Source organism: Enhydra lutris, unplaced genomic scaffold (genome assembly GCF_002288905.1).
Source record: "Enhydra lutris kenyoni isolate GAN:26980312 unplaced genomic scaffold, ASM228890v2 scaffoldscaffold50, whole genome shotgun sequence".
In the NCBI taxonomy this organism is placed as follows: Eukaryota; Metazoa; Chordata; class Mammalia; order Carnivora; family Mustelidae; genus Enhydra; species Enhydra lutris.
This window is the reverse complement of record NW_019154134.1, coordinates 16,519,816-16,539,425: the sequence shown is the minus strand read 5'-3', so window position 1 is coordinate 16,539,425 and position 19,610 is coordinate 16,519,816. Positions and strand designations below refer to the sequence as shown.

Below are 19,610 nucleotides of genomic sequence, written 5' to 3'. Positions count from 1 at the left end.
TTTTTGTCCAAGTATTTCATTCAATAATAATCACAATACATTAATTATTTTACCATTTCACTTTTGGCTACAGAACTAATGGTTTTTTCTAATTAATTAATGAAACATGGGCGGACTCTACATGGGGAAGTCCCTTTGCTTTCTTAAGCAAAATACAGACCTTGTATGTGTTTGTATATATATTTATCTGTAAGACAACATTACTATTATTTTTATCACATGCAGTTTTAATGGTTAGCTATAATATTTCAAATCCCCTTAGAAAAACACAAAGTTATTTAGTGTTTTAATATTATAAGTAAAGTTTCCAAAAAAGCAACTGAGAATATCAGTGAACACAATTAAGCTATTATCACAGTAACATAAAGTTGAGAAGTATCAAAAACATGTAAAATATTAGACAACTTTACCCCAAATTTCAGGTGTGACAGTTTCTTAGGTCAAGATTATTTAAGGTTTAGAAGAATGAAATAATAAAAGATCGCAAGATACATGGTTTGTTATGCCCGTCTACAGTTCTTTCTTTACATTATTTAGATAGCCATCAACCAATCCAAGTCTGGAGTATATTTTATAGTTTGGCACATAAACAGAAATACAGAGTATTACAAGGTCACAGTCACTGAGGGCATTCATTACTGTAGCTTTAATGCAATAATCTAATTTTTGGATAGATTTCAACATGTCATGCCTGTAACCCCCATTTCTCCATTTTGAGGTAACTGTACAATTATCACAGACACAAAGTAAAATCACATTTAAAGAATCAAAAGTCACAAAAGAAATAGGTCCTCAGTTTATCAATAAATATTTTCCAATTAGTAATACCAAGTGACAAGATCCCCAAACTGAGAATTACTAATTTAATTCTATTTATTGTATATTGTTATATGACCTTTTATATTCAAAACATTTAAGATAAAATTCTCCAACTTTAAGTTTTAAATTTAAGTATGGAAAAAACAAATGGCTAAAAACAACAATGAAAACTATAAGAAGACCAGTGAAGGACAACTTACCAGACACTACAACTCCCTAGAAAGCCACTGCATTCAAAACAGCATGGTGTTGGCACAGAAATGGATAGGGATCAGAATACAGAGTCCAGAAATAGATTCAAATATATATGGCATCCTTATATGTGGCAAGATAACATTTCAATCCCATGATAAAGGTTCTTGTAATAACTACAAACTAATAAAGACAGAATCCTTCTTTGTATTATGTACAAAACATAAAAATTGCAGTCAGATTTGAAGGTTTTAAAAACTGGGGAGAAAATAGAGGAAAATATTTATATGACCTTGAGATACACACACCACCCTGAACAAAACAGATTATCTCAGAAGCAATAAAGAAAAAGACAGACATATTTGATTAAATAATAATTAACAATTTTCATGTGGCAAAAGACATCCCACACAGAGAGAAGAACGATAAAGATACATTTGCACACATATAACCAGGATTAACATTTCTAAAACATAGTAACTCTCAGAAAATACAAAAGAAACACATTACCAAGCAGAAAAATGGGCAGTGGAAATGAAGATGAAGTGAAGAAAAGAGAAATTCATATGGATAATAAACATATGAAAATATTCTCAACATCAACAGTAGTGGGAAAAAGGTAAATGAATGATCAGGGACGATTAGATTGGTAAGAATTAAAAGGAGCAATGACATCTAATGCTGATGAGAATGTGGGAAATGGGCACTCTTACGCATAAATATCATTTGCTATTCCTCTGAGGAAAATAATTAGCTTTATCTGTTAAAATTAAAAATACACATACCGTTTGACCAAGCAATTCCACTTCTGGGAATCTATCCTATAGAAGAAAAAAAAAAAAGGACCAGTACGTAAGGACGCAGGTACAAAGATGTTTACTGCAGCATTGTTTGTTGTGTGGCAGAGGAAGAGGGGGGCTTGGAAATTGCATTACGCCCAGTGATGGGAGAAACAGTTAAATGAAATGTGATACATCTATAATATGCAATTATTTAAAAGAACAGGATAAATTGGTAGATGCTAACTTGGAGGTAATGAAAGCAAACTGGTAAGGAAAGAAAAGCAAATTGAAGTGCCATAATCCCATTCTTAAAATGGCAGCCACAGCAGCAACAGAATAGCATGTGTGATGCACTCACATGTACATGAAGGAAGACATGGAGGAATACAGACCAGACTGACAAAACCGACCTACAGCTCGAAGTGGAATCAGGGATTAGAAGAGAGAAGGATTACTCACTTTCTCTTAGTGTATTTATGTGCTGTTTCACTAGTGGCTAAGGGCACCATGATACTCTTAAAATTTTCAAAAATATATTTAAGAAACAATTATTAACTCTTATTAGTGGTAGTAGAGCCATATTTCCAGACATTCATCCTCAGTGAAACAGTAGCAAATAACTATTCCTTTCTTTGATTATGCCAGTCAACACAGTATTCATGTTTAATTGCTTGCCCAGTCACCATTCCATCTCTCTCCCATATGTTTGTTAGCATGTGGTTTAGGTGGGTCAGACTCCCAGGGACACCTGAATGGTCTAAGGTAATTCTGTAGACAAGAAACACAATTGGAGCTGCTTCTAGAATTTCAATTTTCTAATAGTCACATTTTTAAAAATTAAAAAACAAAACACATGGAAGTATTTCCAATCATGTACTTGCATTCTAACTCAATAAATCCCCAAATACTACTGTTTCAACATATACTTAACATACAAATTATTAATTAGCTATTCCACATTCTTATTTCATATCTCAATTTAGACAAGCTGTATTTCAAGAGCTCAATAGCCACATGTGGCTAGTGGCTACCGTACGGGATAGCATGAGTCCAAGCTAATGGAAGAACTGTTTTAATGTTACCATATTCAAGGGGGACATATAATTTAAGATGGCACACTTAAAAAAAAAACCACAACTATCATGACAGAAGAAGAAATATCTTCTTGTGACAAGAATGAATAAGAAAAAAATAACCCTGAAAACTCCTGGCAGCCATGTGTGACCTATGAAGGAAAGCTCAAATGGGATGAAGGAGAAAATGGGTCCTGTGTCAACACTGAACCTTGGGATCAACCCCTGCCAGGACCATGGCCCATTTAGTTACTTGAGCTGGTAAAGTTCATTTATTTTTTTCAGCCACTTTGAGTGAACTTTTCTTTATGACCTGCCATCAAAAGTATCCCAACTGAGGGGTGCCTGGGTGGCTTAGTCAGTTAAGCATCTGCCTCCAGCTCAGGTCATAATCCCAGGGTCCTGGGATCGAGTCCTGCATCAGGCTCCCTGCTCACCAGGGAGCCTACTTCTTCCTCTACCCTTGCTTCCCTGTTCTTGATCTCTCTCTCTCTCTCTCTCTTTCTCAAATAAATAAATAAAATCTTAAAAAAAAAAAAGTATCCCAATTGATACTCATCTATGGCCAACACCATATCTAAACAAATAATCTCTTCTTAAGCAAATTAACTCAGATGTTCAACACTTCTTCCATTTATCTGCAGTCAAGGCATGTTTTTGTTAAACTAGCTTTATTTGATAACATTTTTAGATATCTTCTGGAAATACGCCTGAAGATTTCCACAGACTAATTCCTCATCATCCAGAATAACTGTCCATGATTACTACCCAACAGAGTAGTTCTCCTCAAGACAATACAGACAAGAGGAGCCAAAGAAACCTATCAGTTTCACTCTCACTCTACTCTCTTTTCTAGTCCTTCCTCCCCAGACAAGGGTTCCCCAACTTGAGCACTATTGACATTTTGTGGAGATAAGACTTTGTTGGGGAGTGTGGTTTCCCTGAACATTGTAGAATGTTTAGCAGCATCCCACTAGATAATAAAAGAAATCCCACTCTCCCAGTAGTTGCAACAATCAAAAATGTCACTAGGCATTGTCAAATATCCTCTTTGTGGACAAAAATTGCCCCTGGCTGAGAACTACTGTTCTAGATCAACCACCAGTTCAACTGCACAAGTAACCTTCATTGTTCTGCTAGATTGAGTCACTGTAGAAAATGTTAAAGTTTGTTCCCTGTATCACAAGCTTTCCATAAACACATGAGGTTCTAGAATCCCATCTGTTCATGTCTTCCACCTACCTTTCCAACTATGCTGACCCTGAGCTCTCCATTATATTCTTCTTTCCAGAAGAAATGCACCTACTTCCCTCTAACTTCAGCTTGAAATAATTACTTGACTGGCTTCCAGAACAAACCACCCAACCATTTTTCTTGGGCTTCTCTGAGGGGATTTTTCTTATAAAATATTTGCTCTCTCATTTATAGTCATTCATTCTTCAATTCAGACTCTGCCAACTACACCACCCAGCTCCTCCATCAGTCCATGTTGGTGAGCAACTCCACCTCTGTCTCTCCACACTATAATACCTCACATTTTATCCTCCCTAATCCATCTCTAAGACTACAGTTTCACTGTAACCACCACTGGAAAGCTTCACAGCTTCTCAAACTGATCTACAAAGTTAATTCAATTCCAGTAAAAATCTCAACAGGTTTTTGTTTTTGTAGAAATTGACCAACTGATTCAAAAATTAAAGAATCTAGAATAGCCAATACAATTTAGGGGAAAAAATCAAGATGGAGAATGAACACTATCTAATATTTAAACTTAGTATAAAGCCACAATAATCAAAACAATGTGGTATTGGTATAAAGACAAATAGGTCAATGAGAAAGAATGTAGTCTATAAAAAGACACATACAAATAAAGACAACTGATTTCCAACAAGGATAAAAAACAATTCACGGGAGAAAGAATGATTTGTTCAACAAATGGTGCTAGAACAATTAGATACCTACATGCAGGAACATGAACGTCAATCCATATTTCACCCACACACAAACTGAACTCAAAATGGATCACTTAAATTCATGACTGTAAAATTCAGAACTATAAACATTCTAGAAAAACAACAGGAGAAAAGCTCTGTGATCTGGATTAGGCAAAGATGGTTAACCATGTTCATTTAAAGGACAAACTGATAACACAGACTTCATCAAAGTTAAAAATATTTGTTCTTCTATCAATGCTGTAAATGTCCATGTTCATGTCCATGAACAAATAGATGGATAATCAAACTATGGATAATCAAACTGTACCCATTCAATACGACATTACTTAGCAATAAAAAGTAATTCATAGAGGAATCTCCTAATAACTAAGCTGAGTGGAAACAAAACAAAACAAAAAACGGTACAAATAGTATTGTTGCATTTATTGAAAATTTTAGAAAATGCAAACTAACCTTTAGGGATGGAAAATACTAAGAACTGCCTGATTTGGCATGGTGGTGGGGGGTGGGGGCAGCAGTGGAGGGAGTCCTAACAGACCAGTAAGAGGAAACTTCTAGGCAAGATTGTTTCATTCCCTTGATCCGGTGGTGGTTTCACAGGTATGTGACAAAGTTTATGAAATTGTGCACTTTAAGTGCAGTTTATTGTATGCGAATTGTTCTTGCATAAAGCTGTTTGTTTCTTTTTCCTTTTTAACGGTGTTGGCAGGGGTGGGGCACTGTCAGCTGTTGTGGAAAACATTAGCTGCTAGATCACCTAGGGCTCTACTGCCCTTAGCGCAGCTGAAACTGGGTCATGCTACATGGAATTTCATGAGAAGAAGCTTTTCTGGTGTGTTTTGCGTGCTTGTTTCACATGGTTTTAAATTCCGCTGCGGAGTAATACAAATGAAATCCATTTCACTGGGTACTTAACATCATACAGCTTAGGTGATGTTAAATGGGAGCCGACAGGTGTGTGCTGGACAGAGAGAGATCTGAGAGAGCCTCAAAAAGTACCACTGTCCACTACCTTTACTATAATTCCCCTTTTAAGTTATCTCCCCAAACAATGACCACCATGACTGTTACTCCTGTGGTTTTCAAGATAAGTCTGACCAACACCTTTCAGAAAAAGGGGAAGAAAAATGAGAAAAACTAAGTGGCCTGAATGCTCAAAGATAATAATTAAGAAACATGCTTTAACCAGATGTTTGATGACAGTGTTTTTCCCTGCAATTCCCTGTATGTAAACTGCATTTACATACAAATTGATAATACCTTGGAATCCCACCTGAAAAAAAAACAAAACCAAAAACAAAACAAAAAACAACCTTGTTCCCCTAAGACATAAAACCCATGTACTGATCTATTAATTCCTTTCCGGTATGTGATGTCAAATGCATTTTAAAAATTACACTCCATTGTCTCCAAATGCTTCTTTAATCCACAAGGAGTGGTTTTAGCATTTAAACTAATCTATCCTAGACATAAAAAAAAAAACCTTCTGCTTATTCTCCCAGATAATTGATTCTTGATTTGTTAAGATACTAAACACTATGCTTTATACCCTGAAATGCCAAACCCCTGGTGATCTCACTCATGTGCCCCATGCAGAGCAAATACCACTTAGTGCCTCAGCACAGAGGCCAACGGGAGCTAAGAAAAGAACACACCCCTGCTTTGTCCTGCTGCCAGCTCAGAGGGATGGTCCCCACTGTCCCTGCATTAAACATTACCCTTTGCTCCGCAGCTACAGAACGAAGTCATATGGTGCCAACTTCTCAAAGCAAATACCCTTTTCAGTTTTGGAACGTGAAAATAAACCCAAAAGATAAGCTCTACTCAAAGCTGGCCCAAGGAAAGGTACAGACCACCCTCAAAAGTCACATGAAAAGACAGCACTGGAAAATCAGGGTTTAGTAAGAGATTGGCACCCAGGGCTAATGCCATTCCCATGTTAATCCCATCGATCTGGATGACAAACCGAAGTTAGAAATCACTTTTCCTATACAATAAAGAGTACAAAGCATACGCCAAAGTAATATTTTCTAACAGAACAAGAACACTTTTCACAGAAACATTTACAAAATATGCAAATATTTCTTGAAAGATTTTATAGTTGTAGAATAAAGGCATTTCAAAATCTTTCCCTCAATATAATATGCATATTTGAATTTATTATGATTACAAACTTCATTTAAAAAAATAAAAATTTATCCTTTTTTGGTAGCTCAAATGGATGTCACCTATTTCCACATGCAAGTAAAATTCATAGAATTTTAGTGGGTTAAAGCCTCTGCCTTTGGCTCAGGTCATGATCTCAGGGTCCTGGGATCGAGCCCCACGTCGGGCTCTCTGCTCAGCAGGGAGCCTGCTTCCCCCCCACCACCTCTGCCTGCTTCTCTGCCTACTTGTGATCTCTGTCAAATAAATAAATAAAATCTTTAAAAAAAATGAATAGAACACACTTAAGGAAACTCTTCCCCCTCATTAGAGAACTCTCTGAATAGAATTTTCTTATGGTACTACTCAAAAGTTACCTGGATGGCGTACAAGGTAAAGCAGAGCCCAGAAGGCCATGGGAAGAGATGTGTCCAGCTGCTGTCATGTTCTTTGGTCTCATCTTATGTTCCACAACCTGAGCGTGCAGACGCCCTCTAACTCATCCAAGGAGAGGGGACTTTATTGAATAAAATGTGAGGAGTCAATGCACGTGTATTCAGATGAAAGAAACGACCCACCAGGATTCTCAGAGGGTGAGAACCCTATTGCAGAAAAACAAAGAGGGAACCCTCAAATAACTTCTTCCCAGCTGTGGAGATTGGACAGTCAGCTGCCACAAAGAGTAAAAGGGCAGGGAGCTGAATTCTCCGGCATCAGGAACAACTGAGGAAACAGGAGAGATTCTAAGGAGAAACATCAAGACACATGTGCGATCTTGCAGCTACCACCCACCTCTCTGAGATCCCCCTCAGTGGGCCTGATTCACTACCACACCACAGGGTACCGAGGACAACAGAGAACTTGGCCATTTGGCTCTTGTCTCAGGGAATAATGGATAGCACTTACTGCAGCTGGGACTGCTACACCACACCAGCCAGGCTCTCCCCAGTCTCCAGATTAGTTCGACTAAACCTTGTTCCCTGGCAGTTCTGGGGTGTACCTCGAAGCCTTCCCTTTGGTTGCAGTTCTAAGTGTGAAACTCAAGAATAGCTGGGGTTAAGCTTTCCAAAATGTCCCAAGAAACCAGGACAAGCACGGTGAAGTCAAGCATACGGTGGGCGTCTACCATTTATTTGATCCACACTGTGGACGTCAATGCTAAAACTCCTGTCTTCCAGAACAAAGCACACCCATTTCCTTGCTGATTATGTCTTTCCAACTCAAGCACACTCTTAAAAAGGAAAGGTTGCTTTCCAATCCCTGGAGGCAGGAACCCTAAATTCTGGTCACAGTTCACAGTCAAGGAACTAGATTAAGCACAAGGAAATCTCCAATCCTTCGTGTTGTTAGTTCCACACTTCTCAAATAAAGGTATTTCCAGTCAGAGTTCTGTACAAGTTTCTTCCAGGTATGAAATTCTGACTAAAATTTTTGGTACGGACATAAATAATAGCCCGCTTTATTTTCCTCAACACCTGTCTACCCCAAAACACAATTTTAAGAACTGAACTGTATAGTATGCTGAGAAAAAGGATAGGCAGGTCTAGGGTGAGGGCTTATTCTGGAAGAGGGGCCACTGAGCACACAGAGTTCCCTCATACCCTGATGACACAGAGCCAGAACATGTGTGGAGTCCATCCCCACAGCACACATAGAAACCTCCTGTTACCAGGTTTGACCATCATGGGATGCAAGGGAAAGGTCTACCCAAGGCTATGGGGCCAAACGCCCTCTTAAAAACCTCACCATTGACAAAAGCTGGGAAAAACCCCAGCTCCTCAGAAAATGCTCTGCAAATGATCTGGCTTTAAAGGAATTTTCCCAGCCTACTTTGCAGTCTTTGGTCTAACTCTAGAGAACAAAAATAAGAGATGGGGGAGGGGATGGCACAGGGAGGGCTTAAATGCTGGTACTCTTTATTTTACAGAACACGTACATAGTACTTAAAGTAGGCCACACACTGCTGTAAACACTTTACAAATATTAGCTGATTTAATTCTCAAGACACTCCCCATTTTACAAATGAGGAGGCAAAGACACCTAGAGGCTCAGTGACCTTCTGAAAGTCACTACACTAGTTAAATGGCAGAAGTAGGATTGAAACCCAGGCAGTATGTGTGGCTCCTCAGTCCATGCTCTGAAATGCCCACTGAGGAACAGACCTGAAAAGGTGGCTTTTAGTGAGAAACCAGAGGCAATCACCCACCAGCCTCAGGGAGTTGCTGTACAAGCCTACACAAGCCTCGCAGAGTGAGGAGTGCTCACTGAAAAACTCCCCAAATTCCTGTTTGATTCGTTTTTGTTAAAGAGTTATTCTAGCAAAGATGAAGTAGAGAACTTATCCTCCGGCCTCAGGGGCATCCAGAAATCCACTTTGCCACCATACACACCCTGAAGCTCTAACAATACTTCTCAACGTGGGGAGGGGGGGCATTGTAGGCTCACATGGAGAACTGGGTGAAGGTCTGACAGCCTCCACCCCCAACACACCCAGATTCTAATCTGCACTCCCAGGTGTGTTTGGAAATGTACATGTATTTTGAGAACCCTCCCTAGGGGACCTAGCCCTTCTTACCTTGGGGAAAAATTAAGGTTTTCCTACAATTTTCTAAGGTAAGAAGATCAATCCTACTTTGCTTCTACCTGGCAGGTCTCCTCCCAGCTCACTTCACGGAAGATGAGGATAGGCATAATAAAGGACGCTGCAAGCACATGCCAAATACCAAACCAGCTCTTCGATGAATATATAAATGCAATTGACATTCTTTCACAGGCTGCAGTCCTCTCTTTACTCTCGGGATATATTACACCATTCTCTTTTGATATAAACATGCCACTTTAAATGCTAATTCAGATACAACACTCAATTTCTTCTTCGTTTTGTTACTGGGTTTCTAACATTAAAAATGACACTGGACTTCCATTCGGCTTTGACAAGAGATATTGTGAGTTTTTGCTTCCATATCTATGGGTGCGGGAGGGAAGAAAGTACTAAAAAGGAAGCTAATTTATTTTAAAACGCATCCAAATAACAAGTGTGGTTTACACAGCCTTTAGTGTGCTTGAATTAAGCCCTTTCCCTCCATTTCAGGAAATGTTGCCCTCACCTTGCTGAAAAACTCACAAAATCTAATGCAACTCCATTGTGAAATGAAGGTGATTCCCTCTCCTTGCAGTCTAGAACTGAAACTACTCATTTTACTCAAACTATTTTTCTAAACACTGTTTAGAAAGTCAAGGGACTTGGCTCTGGCTGAAATACAACCAGTGGGAAAATAAGCCTTCTTTTCAAAAAACAGACATTTCTACACATGCCACGTACATCGTCCCAAGCCTATTAAATTACACTGAGGGCCACTTCCCAGCTGGTCTCAAAACGAGAAATTCCAACCTAACCCTGTACCTTCAGTTCAATATATCTACAGTGAGACAAGCCACCTTCTACGTCCAGCAGGCCCAGTTCCACTCAGAACCTTTCGCCAACCCTCAGGGTCCTCTGCCTCCATTGTCCTGACCACCCTCTGACAACACGCTCCCTCTGCTGCTGACTCATCTTCCATTCGTTTCCTGCCCTTGCCCCTGCCCCAAAGAGACAAAATTAGAAAGAAGGGAAGTCAGTCCGCCACTCATTCCTATGTTCATTAACTTACACGTGGAGCAGAAGAGTTCTTGAAGGCTGCTCCCCTATCTGGTGGCCTCCTGTCCCACCCACCCAGGAGACGCATCCCAGTAAGGAACAGTTTGCCTCCGTGCTAAACTCAGCACAGTGACCTGCGGCCCAAAGCTATGCACGAGTCCATGAGACACCGAAGAGAAAACATCTCTGAGCTCCAACTGAGTGGATTTCTGGTACGAGGACGTCTGGCACTGTGGCAGATATATTTAAGACGCCTGTCTTCTCTGTACCTGGGGAGGTGGGTTTCCTAGGAGACCTGAAACAGCTGGATGCCAGCAGAGAGCTAGCTACAGGTGCCATACCCACCCCTGCTAGCCCCCCGCTGCCTCCAGAACACAGAGATAGCAGACGGAAAGCATGAATGGAGAGGGGACAAGAATCCAGGGAGAGGAACAATTACTGGATACAACAAGTACTGTTGCTCCATCAAGAAATTAAAATAAGCCAAGACTCCTAAGATGTCTTTTAGGCATTTCAATCCTCCCAATGATTGCTGGGCATGCAGAAACACACTTTTTCAGGACCTTTGTGCACACCAGGAGTGACATCTGCTTGGGTTTCAACTGCTGGATGCCGCTTTAAAAGGTGTCTAGCCAAAGACCTGGCCAAGTGTCAAGTCACCGATTCTACTCTAATCAAGTGGTAACTATTCACATAGTTGTATGAATTCTACATCAACCTGGCTCCAAAAAACGGTGCCCTCTATGTTCATGATTAAAAGACATAGAAGAAACACTATTTAAGTAGCAAGGAGAATTTCCTTGCTAAGAATAGATAGTGCAGTTTCCTTCTCTGTGTAAAGACATCTAAAAGATAGCTGGAAAACAACGGAGGAGGAGAGGGACTGGCCTCCAGCCCACTTCCGGCACCTCTCCCTGGAAGAATTCTATGAAAAAAGAGGTTCTCTCTGCCTGGGAGAAATGTTCACTCAGACAATTAACAAAACACAAAGGGGTCCTTTAAAAATAAAATGTAGCTGTCTGGGCCACCCTGGCCGCACTCCTCACCACTCATCTTGGGTTTTTAGCACCTTCTCTGTCCGAAAACAAACAATTCCCAGTCTTGCCTCTGGCGCTGAAATGTCATTTCAGAGCCCAAGATCTAACTATGGGTAAAGATTAGATAAGGGACCCAAAACACCATGAACACTTACATCAATACGGACAGTTTAGATTCATTGTCATTAGGAAAATAAAAAGAATGTCAAGAGAGCCTATATATTGCACACTGAATTTAAACCAAGAAAGATTGGCATGAGCCGACCAGACATGGAATCACTATGAGTCCTCAACACATTGTGACAGGAACTCAGAACAAAAGCAGGATAGTTCACTCTGCTGGGAGGCTCACTGTCTGGCTTGGGGAGACAGACGTTGTGGGTCATCTCCCAACACCCATACTCTGTATGTGACCATACTGGGCACGTTGTGATAGATAAAGATTAGTCAGTCACTTCTCTTAAAAGGGCTGAAAATTCAAGACAACAAATCTAATTCTGCAGCTAAATGTCATAATGTCCCATTTAAGATATCGTCTCATGTGCCTCCTTTCTCCACGAGTACCAAAATTTATTACGATGCTTTGGCATTAACTAGTAAGGTACCTGCCACAGCAGATATTCCAGCGACTGTAAAGCTGTACTCATTTGAGCCAATCTTCAAGTCACAAAAAAAACAAGAGTAAAACAAAAATAAATACAGATTTGGTACAACCTTTCATTCAAAACAGGTAAAATTTACCTAATTTTCCCCTTCAAATCATTGTTAAATCTCCATACATATTGGATAAAATAGTCTGAAATCTTACCTTCATGTAATTACTGAGTATTTTAAATAAAACAGTTCAAGAATATCAAAATGTAGAGGGTATACTGTAAATATCCATGTACCTACCACATTAATTATACACATGAAACCCCTGTAGCATTTAGTACTGTAAATTTGTCGCCCATGCATGTTTTTATATTTTTACTGCACATGTTTGCATTCACTAACAAATGTCTTATTTTGCATATTTTAAAATTTTATCATGTAAATACTTTCTTGTATATGCAATTTGCTTTTAGCTTTTGTTCTGCACATTTTTGATACTATTATGTGTTGATACTTATGTTCCAGTTCATTCATTCTACCTGCTATGTAATGATTATATCATGATTTATTCAAACGGTCTCCAGTTTTGATAGGTAGCTTATAGGAGAAAGAGCAGAGAGTATCACAACTTTAGTTCCAAAGAGAAAGAGACGGAAAGTGCTGGAAGGATCTAGGATCAAGTCTTAGCATATGGCTACTCTTGAAAGGAGGAAGACAACTAGCTGAAGTCCAGCTATCCAAGCAGTCAGCGTGGAGAGGACATCTGGGACTCTTAATTGATAAAGGACTGAGAAAACCTCTGGAAAACTGATCTGGAGTCACTTGGTTATTTAGTAACACCTTGCCTGGAAAGCAGTTCCTTTGACTTCTCCTCCTTGCCCCTTTGCACCACACAAAAAAGGTCACAATCATTCCCTCTGCAACCTTTTAAAACATATATGAAACAACACAGATTTCAAGTGATTTCTTAAGAAAATGATCATATTTTACAAATTACTGAGGAACTGGATTATCTTCTAGACAGAAGACAGTTTGGTTTTTTTATACTTTAAGATAATAATAAAAAGAAAAACCTATTTTCTTTGATCTATTGTGAGAGCTTTAGCTTTTACATATATAAAACATGTTTTTGTGATTCCAGACATAAAAATTATCTGTAAGACAATACTAAATCTTTTAAAAAATCTGATAAATCCCTAAGTGCTTGAATGATGACAATACATTTTAAAAACATCATCCTTCAAGACATACAAAGTTGAAGCCCCAGGTATAACAAAATCAGGCACCTTCTTCCAGAAGCACAGCCTTTCTGAAGGCACACACCTCCCCCTACCCCTCCACCCCCACCCCATCCTACCCCCGACACATTCCGTCACACCACTTTGTAACTACAAGCAATGAGGAATCCATCACCCTGTGTAGTTGCTTACTGCTAACATGGAAACAAGATTCAACAGAACAGAGGGATCAAATCCTCAATCTCTCTGGGAGAAGATACTAAAAGATCTGAAAACACTTATGCCAGAGGCGTTTAACCAGTAAATACAAGAACTAAGTGTTAACAAGTTTTAATAACCAGGAACAGTTAACGTTTTAATAACCAGGAACAGTTAACGCTGGCAAGCGTGACTTGTGCCCTTCTTTATTAGATTTTTCATTAGATTTGTATTAAATCACTCTAGCAATTATTTTTAAAAATATTTTCTTTTTGGGGAGCCTGGGTGGCTCAGTGGGTTAAGTCTCTGCCTTCCGCTCAGGTCAAGCCCCACATCGGACTCTCTGCTCAGCAGGGAGCCTGCTCCCCCCCTGCCCCCCTCTGCCTGCCTGTCTGCCTGTTTGTGATCTCTCTCTCTCTGTCAAATAAATAAATAAAATCTTCAAAAAAAAAATTCTTTTTCTCCAGTCATAAAACAACTGCATGAGGAAATTAATTACCAACGTTCTATATGGGGGTCAATGAAAATGCTGAGTGGTGTCAAGTCCCAGAATATCTCTATCATACACCATTAATTCTACTGGGAATAGTTAATAAAAAATACAAAAGAGCATCTTTGTTTTTTTTTAACTTGGAATATTAATTTCCACAGAATTCACTAAAAAAGGAAAAGGTAGATTTATGTTGATGTACATGCTATGTTTTACTTCCATCATCTGACTGATGTATCAATTGACTTTTATTAAGGATGAGATTTTTTTTTTTTAAAGATCTTATTTATTTATTTGACAGGCAGAGATCACAAGCAGGCAGAGAGAGAGAGAGGCGGAAGGAGACTCCCTGCTGAGCAGAGAGCCCGATTCGTGGCTCGATCCCAGAATCCTGGGATCATGACCTGAGCCAAAGGCAGAGGCTTTAACCCACTGAGCCACCCAGGTGCCCCAAGGATGAGATTTTAAATGACTAAAATGTAATTCTATGTTTCTCTTAAGTTTTCAAAGCATGGGTGTCAAAGAAACTTATGCCGTCACCCATTTTATTCATGAAAGACTCTATGCTCCCAAGTCAAGAAATTTAAATGTATCTTCTATTTTCTCCCACCAACCCACAGTTATCAGCTAACATTAACAGACTTATACAAGGAGATGTGAGATAAGGAGATATTACAAAAGGAGATGTGGCCCTTAAATAGACATGGGGAACCTAATTTGTAATTAACATGACCTTAACAAAAATTTACAGGAAACATACTAACTCAAAAACTAAAAGAAAAAAAAAAAGTAACCTAATATAAAGGCAAAAAGAAAATCTGACTGAAATTCTGAGCTTTTCAAATAAAGTATTAAAGACAAACCTAGGATAATTTAAGCGTTAAATAAAGGTACAAGGGAAAAGAGATTTTTTTCCTAGTAAGATATTTCATGTAGTTTTACTTCAGGTTTTCTTATTTCTTATTTTTCATCTTGATTAGAAATACCAAAATGTTTGGACTTTTCCAGGTCTAGGAGAGAGTCCTAATCACGATTCAGAAGAAGCCAAGTTTTTTATTCTAAAGGCATTTCCTACGGCCAACTTTTAGGTCATTAACCTCTAACACACACAGATAAAAGCTGGAAGTCCGTGAAAATTTATCCAGACACAGTCTTCAAAAACAATGATTCTGTATCCTCCAGGCAGCCTAAAGCTGTAAAACGTTAAGAACCAAAATAGATAGTACTGAAATGTTCATAGCAGATGAAATTTTGGTTCTCAGATACAAAAGCTGACATAATCCAAAATTTGGTAAACAAAATGAATACTATCTTCCAACAATCACCATATACAATTCTAATACTTCAAGTTGAGATCTGCATCAACCTACTTGAAATATTATACTTTTCTATAAAAAGGACATTGCCCATCCACTCAATTCTGTAATGTAGATACCAAATCCCAGTATTTCTAGATCAGCCCTTACACAACACTGGTTGGTAACAAATCTACCCTAAATTTAGTGGAACACAGAAGGTAATTAATTTCCTTCCGCAACTTCCTAATGGTAAAACAAAACAAAAACAAAACAAACAAACTATGATTTATGCAAATATATTATTGGCTTTCAAAACAAAAGGTTGGAACAAACTATGAAGAAATCAAGTTGAAGTTCATAAATCTCCTATTTTTAAAATAAGACCATGACATCAGTCAATGTAATAAGATCCAGATCTAACAGAAAGTTCAGCTGACTTAAATTCTTCATCATCATGGCAAAAGTTTATCATTTCCTTTGCATAAAATCCATAGCATAAAAAACAATCACAGATTTCTGGAACATATAGGAGAACACTAATTCTTGACTCGGATCCATTTATACCATTTGCAGACCAAATAACGTGTTTGCTTGATTACCTGAGAGAATTTTTTTTTTAAATTAAGATTGTCCCAGGAATAAGTAAGCATTTTGGCTTACAACGCCCATAAGGACAAAATCTAGAAAGTTTCTTCAGCTTATCCTGAAATCACGAATATGTGACATTTATAAGTAAATGCAAAGTGTCTGTTTCCTCAATTCAGTTGATTATCATTAATCCTCCATTTGCCTGAAAATCCTAACAAGTTGGAGAATAACCACATTACAAACTGTACAACATAGTAATAATAAGGAAACAAAATTAGGCTACTTACAAACTTCCTCTTCTGGGGAGACTGAGCTCCTTCTGCAAAAGAAAAACAAAACAAAACAACTACATGAGAGGTCACATTAACCTTAGCCTAGTAAGGCACCAAACAGATAGCCTAATTCTTCATTATGCTTGATTTAGCATTTTCCACAAGGAAAAGATTTCAACGTCATGATTTTAGGCTGGATCCCTTCTTACATTGTTCTCTTTACATGCTGTGTTGAAATTACAAACATAGTTCATCTAAATTCCAAAACAGAAAAGGCACGAATCCTCTCAAAGCAAGGACAATAGGATACTAAGTTGAGCTTCATGGCCCTAAAATTGAGCTTCGGGAAAACTGGAGGAACCAAAGGACTTATCCAAAGAGGAAAGGAAGGGATAGAAGGAGGAGCAGAAATTTTGCAGGATTATAATTAAATGAGAGGTGAAATGAAAAAAAAACAAACAAACAAAAAAAACACACACACACAAAAACAAAAAACAAAAAAACAGTGAAATCCAGCTATTCACCCCCAATAAAAATAAACTCATGCAAGACACTGTGCATACCAAAGATTACACGTTATTATGATTTGCTTAAATAAAGCCAAAGATTTCCTTCTGGTTTCATTTCTTAACATAAATGCAGTTTAGGACTTTGGTTATTTAAAAGTAGGTTAATGAATCTCTCGAAAGGTAACCAGACAGCAACAATTAATGGAGTGCTTTAAAGTCTTCAAAAGGGTGATCTCACACTAATCACAAACTAAGATCACTATCCACCTAACTATAGGGGAGACTGTGAAAACAAACAAACAAACAAAAAAGCCAACCAAACAAACAAACAAAAAGGGATACAGAAATATCTTCACCCAGGAATGGAGATTTCAGAAGCTTTGGTCCTCAGGAATGATTACGTGATAACAATAATTAAGAAATAGAAAGCCATGAGTCATCAGGCTATTTAAACAAACAAACAAACAAAAGAAAACCAGTATAAATTTGAAAGACTTGACTAAATTTAGTTTTTCATTCCTATAATTACCTTTTTTTTTCTTTCTTTTTTTGCCTTCCAGAAGTTTTTTGAAAGGTGTTTCCCCCTCGGCTTCAAATTCACCTTTCCTGTCCCCTATTTTTATTGGTTCCTTAAATGTGTGTCACAGACAGTGACCGCAGATCTTACTTCTAAACAGCATAATTTATCCCAGCACAGCTTACAGAACACAGCCTTGAAAGGAGCAGGCCGAGGGGAGGACGTTGCTTTAAATGTAACACGCCTTACTTATTAACTGGCAAATGTATTCCCATAGAGTTATAATAATCCTATCACTGTTCAATTACAAGAAGAAACAAGGAAACCATTTTAGAAGCAGGAGCTCTTTCTCCTCTCAAGGGCCTCAAGGTTCAGGGATGAAACACTGTATTTTTGTTTTGTTTCGCTTTTTTCTCCAATCCTTGATTATCTCTGAGAAATTACAGGGCTTGCTCAACTTGGTTGCTTGATTGTGAAACCTAAGTGCACCTTCATTTACTAAAACCCCTAAGGACAAGATGAAAAGTCTCTGGCCAAGCCTGTTTTCCTTGTGAACTGAGATGTAAATGGAAAACCAATGAGCAAGTCTATCTTTGGTGATGACAAGCACTGAGACATGTGTTTTGTTTGCAGGTTAAAAAGAGAAAAGAAGGAAGAGAAGAACAACTCCCTAGAAGCAATCGTTCACAGGTCCGTGTGTCTATTAGAAAGGAATTATGGAAGCCTGCTGCACAGCAAAGGCCTAGAGCTCGAGAAAGGAAACGCTGTGGTCCTATGAGCTGATCTGACAACAGCGCAGCAAGAAAAGGATGCAGGGCTGATGGGTTATCATTAATAACAGAGTCAGTCAGATGTTATTTCAACTCCATATGCAAATAGATCACTCATGATATGAGAGGCAAAGGGCCAAATGAATGATCCCCAAATAGTTCAATCAATCACAGTCCACCAAATGACCCAACCGTAAGCTGGCTGCTCTGCTCTGAGAAGAAAAAAAAAAAAAAAAAAAAAACCAGAAAAAACCCTGCTGAAACAGCAAGATAAGGGATAAAAACCAACTCTGTTTTTAATCAGAAGTCTTTCCAATAGGCCCAGCATCTAGCATGATGAGCTCCAGGCAAGGAGAAAGGTCACGGTGGGTAACCTGGTGCTCCAGGACGAGGAGCAGAGGACGTTTAATCAGCCACCGTCGACTGACCTGAAGCCTCCACGCTAACCAAGCTGAGGGAGCTAATCCACCTGACAGTTTGAATGTCAGACTCGGCACTGGAAACTCAATTTGGGAGCAAATTGGAATCAGATGTGATGGTAATAAAGTGAGAGAAATGAGTGCGCTGTGGCCAAGACCTTGTGAACAGCGGCTGCAAAAGGCGGCAGATTCCAGGAGGACCCAGCGATCGCAGACAGAGCCATGGGTGGCTCACGTGTGGGGACCACACGCTGGGCGGATTCCAGGAGGACGCAGCGATCGCAGATGGAGCCATGGGTGGCTCACGCGTGGGGACCACACACTGGGTGGATTCCAGGAGGACCCAGCGATCGCAGACGGAGCCATGGGTGGCTCACGCGTGGGGACCACACGCTGATCGATCCGCGGCCCGCAGAAGTCAGTGAGCGGCGGCAAGGCATTTACTGCCGAAGCCCCTGTGGTACATCGTGCACGTGTCTTCATTTTATTTTCTTAATGTCAGGTGAAGGGCACTAACACATACTTAGATAATTAGGTAAGACATAAGGTATTGGTCCGAGTCATAAACCAAAGCTTCTGCTTAGGAGATCGGGAACACGCGTTAATAATTTAGCATCAGGTAAGGATTAGGGGAGGGAAGAAGTGTGGGACAAAGAGAGTAAAGGTCAGGAAGTATCTGCCTGAACTAAACAATATGGAACTATTAATCATCACAGGATTAAAGACATTCCTAAGAGTACATTCAAGAACATTAAAAATTTTTTTAAAGATTTTATTTATTTGACAGAGAGATAGAGGGCACAAGTCCGCAAAACAGCAGGCAGAGGGAGAGGGAGAAGCAGGTTTCCTGCTGAGCAGGGAGCCCAATGCGGGGCTCAATTCCAGGACTGTGGGATCATGATCTGAGCTGAAGGCAGACACTTAACCGACTGAGCCACCCAGGAGCCCCAAGAACATTAAAAATTTTTAAATGGTTTTCATGGATACTGATTTCTCAGTGACTTCTAACATCTTTTTAGAATTGCTGTGTATCATTACTTGCTGACAGTACGATTTCCTTTGCCCCCCCCCTTTCTA

At 39.2% G+C, this 19,610-nt stretch overlaps 1 protein-coding gene across 2 annotated transcripts in view; it reads right to left on the bottom strand.

Moving 5' to 3' along the window:
- Positions 1-19,610, bottom strand: part of LOC111156870 (microtubule associated serine/threonine kinase family member 4) — a 555,459-nt gene that overhangs the window by 258,327 nt on the left and 277,522 nt on the right. For both annotated transcript variants that reach the window (XM_022517982.1, XM_022517984.1), the window contains one exon: positions 16,334-16,365. In XM_022517982.1, the coding sequence (XP_022373690.1) occupies positions 16,334-16,365 (32 nt within the window). The remainder of the gene's footprint in view (positions 1-16,333; positions 16,366-19,610) is intronic.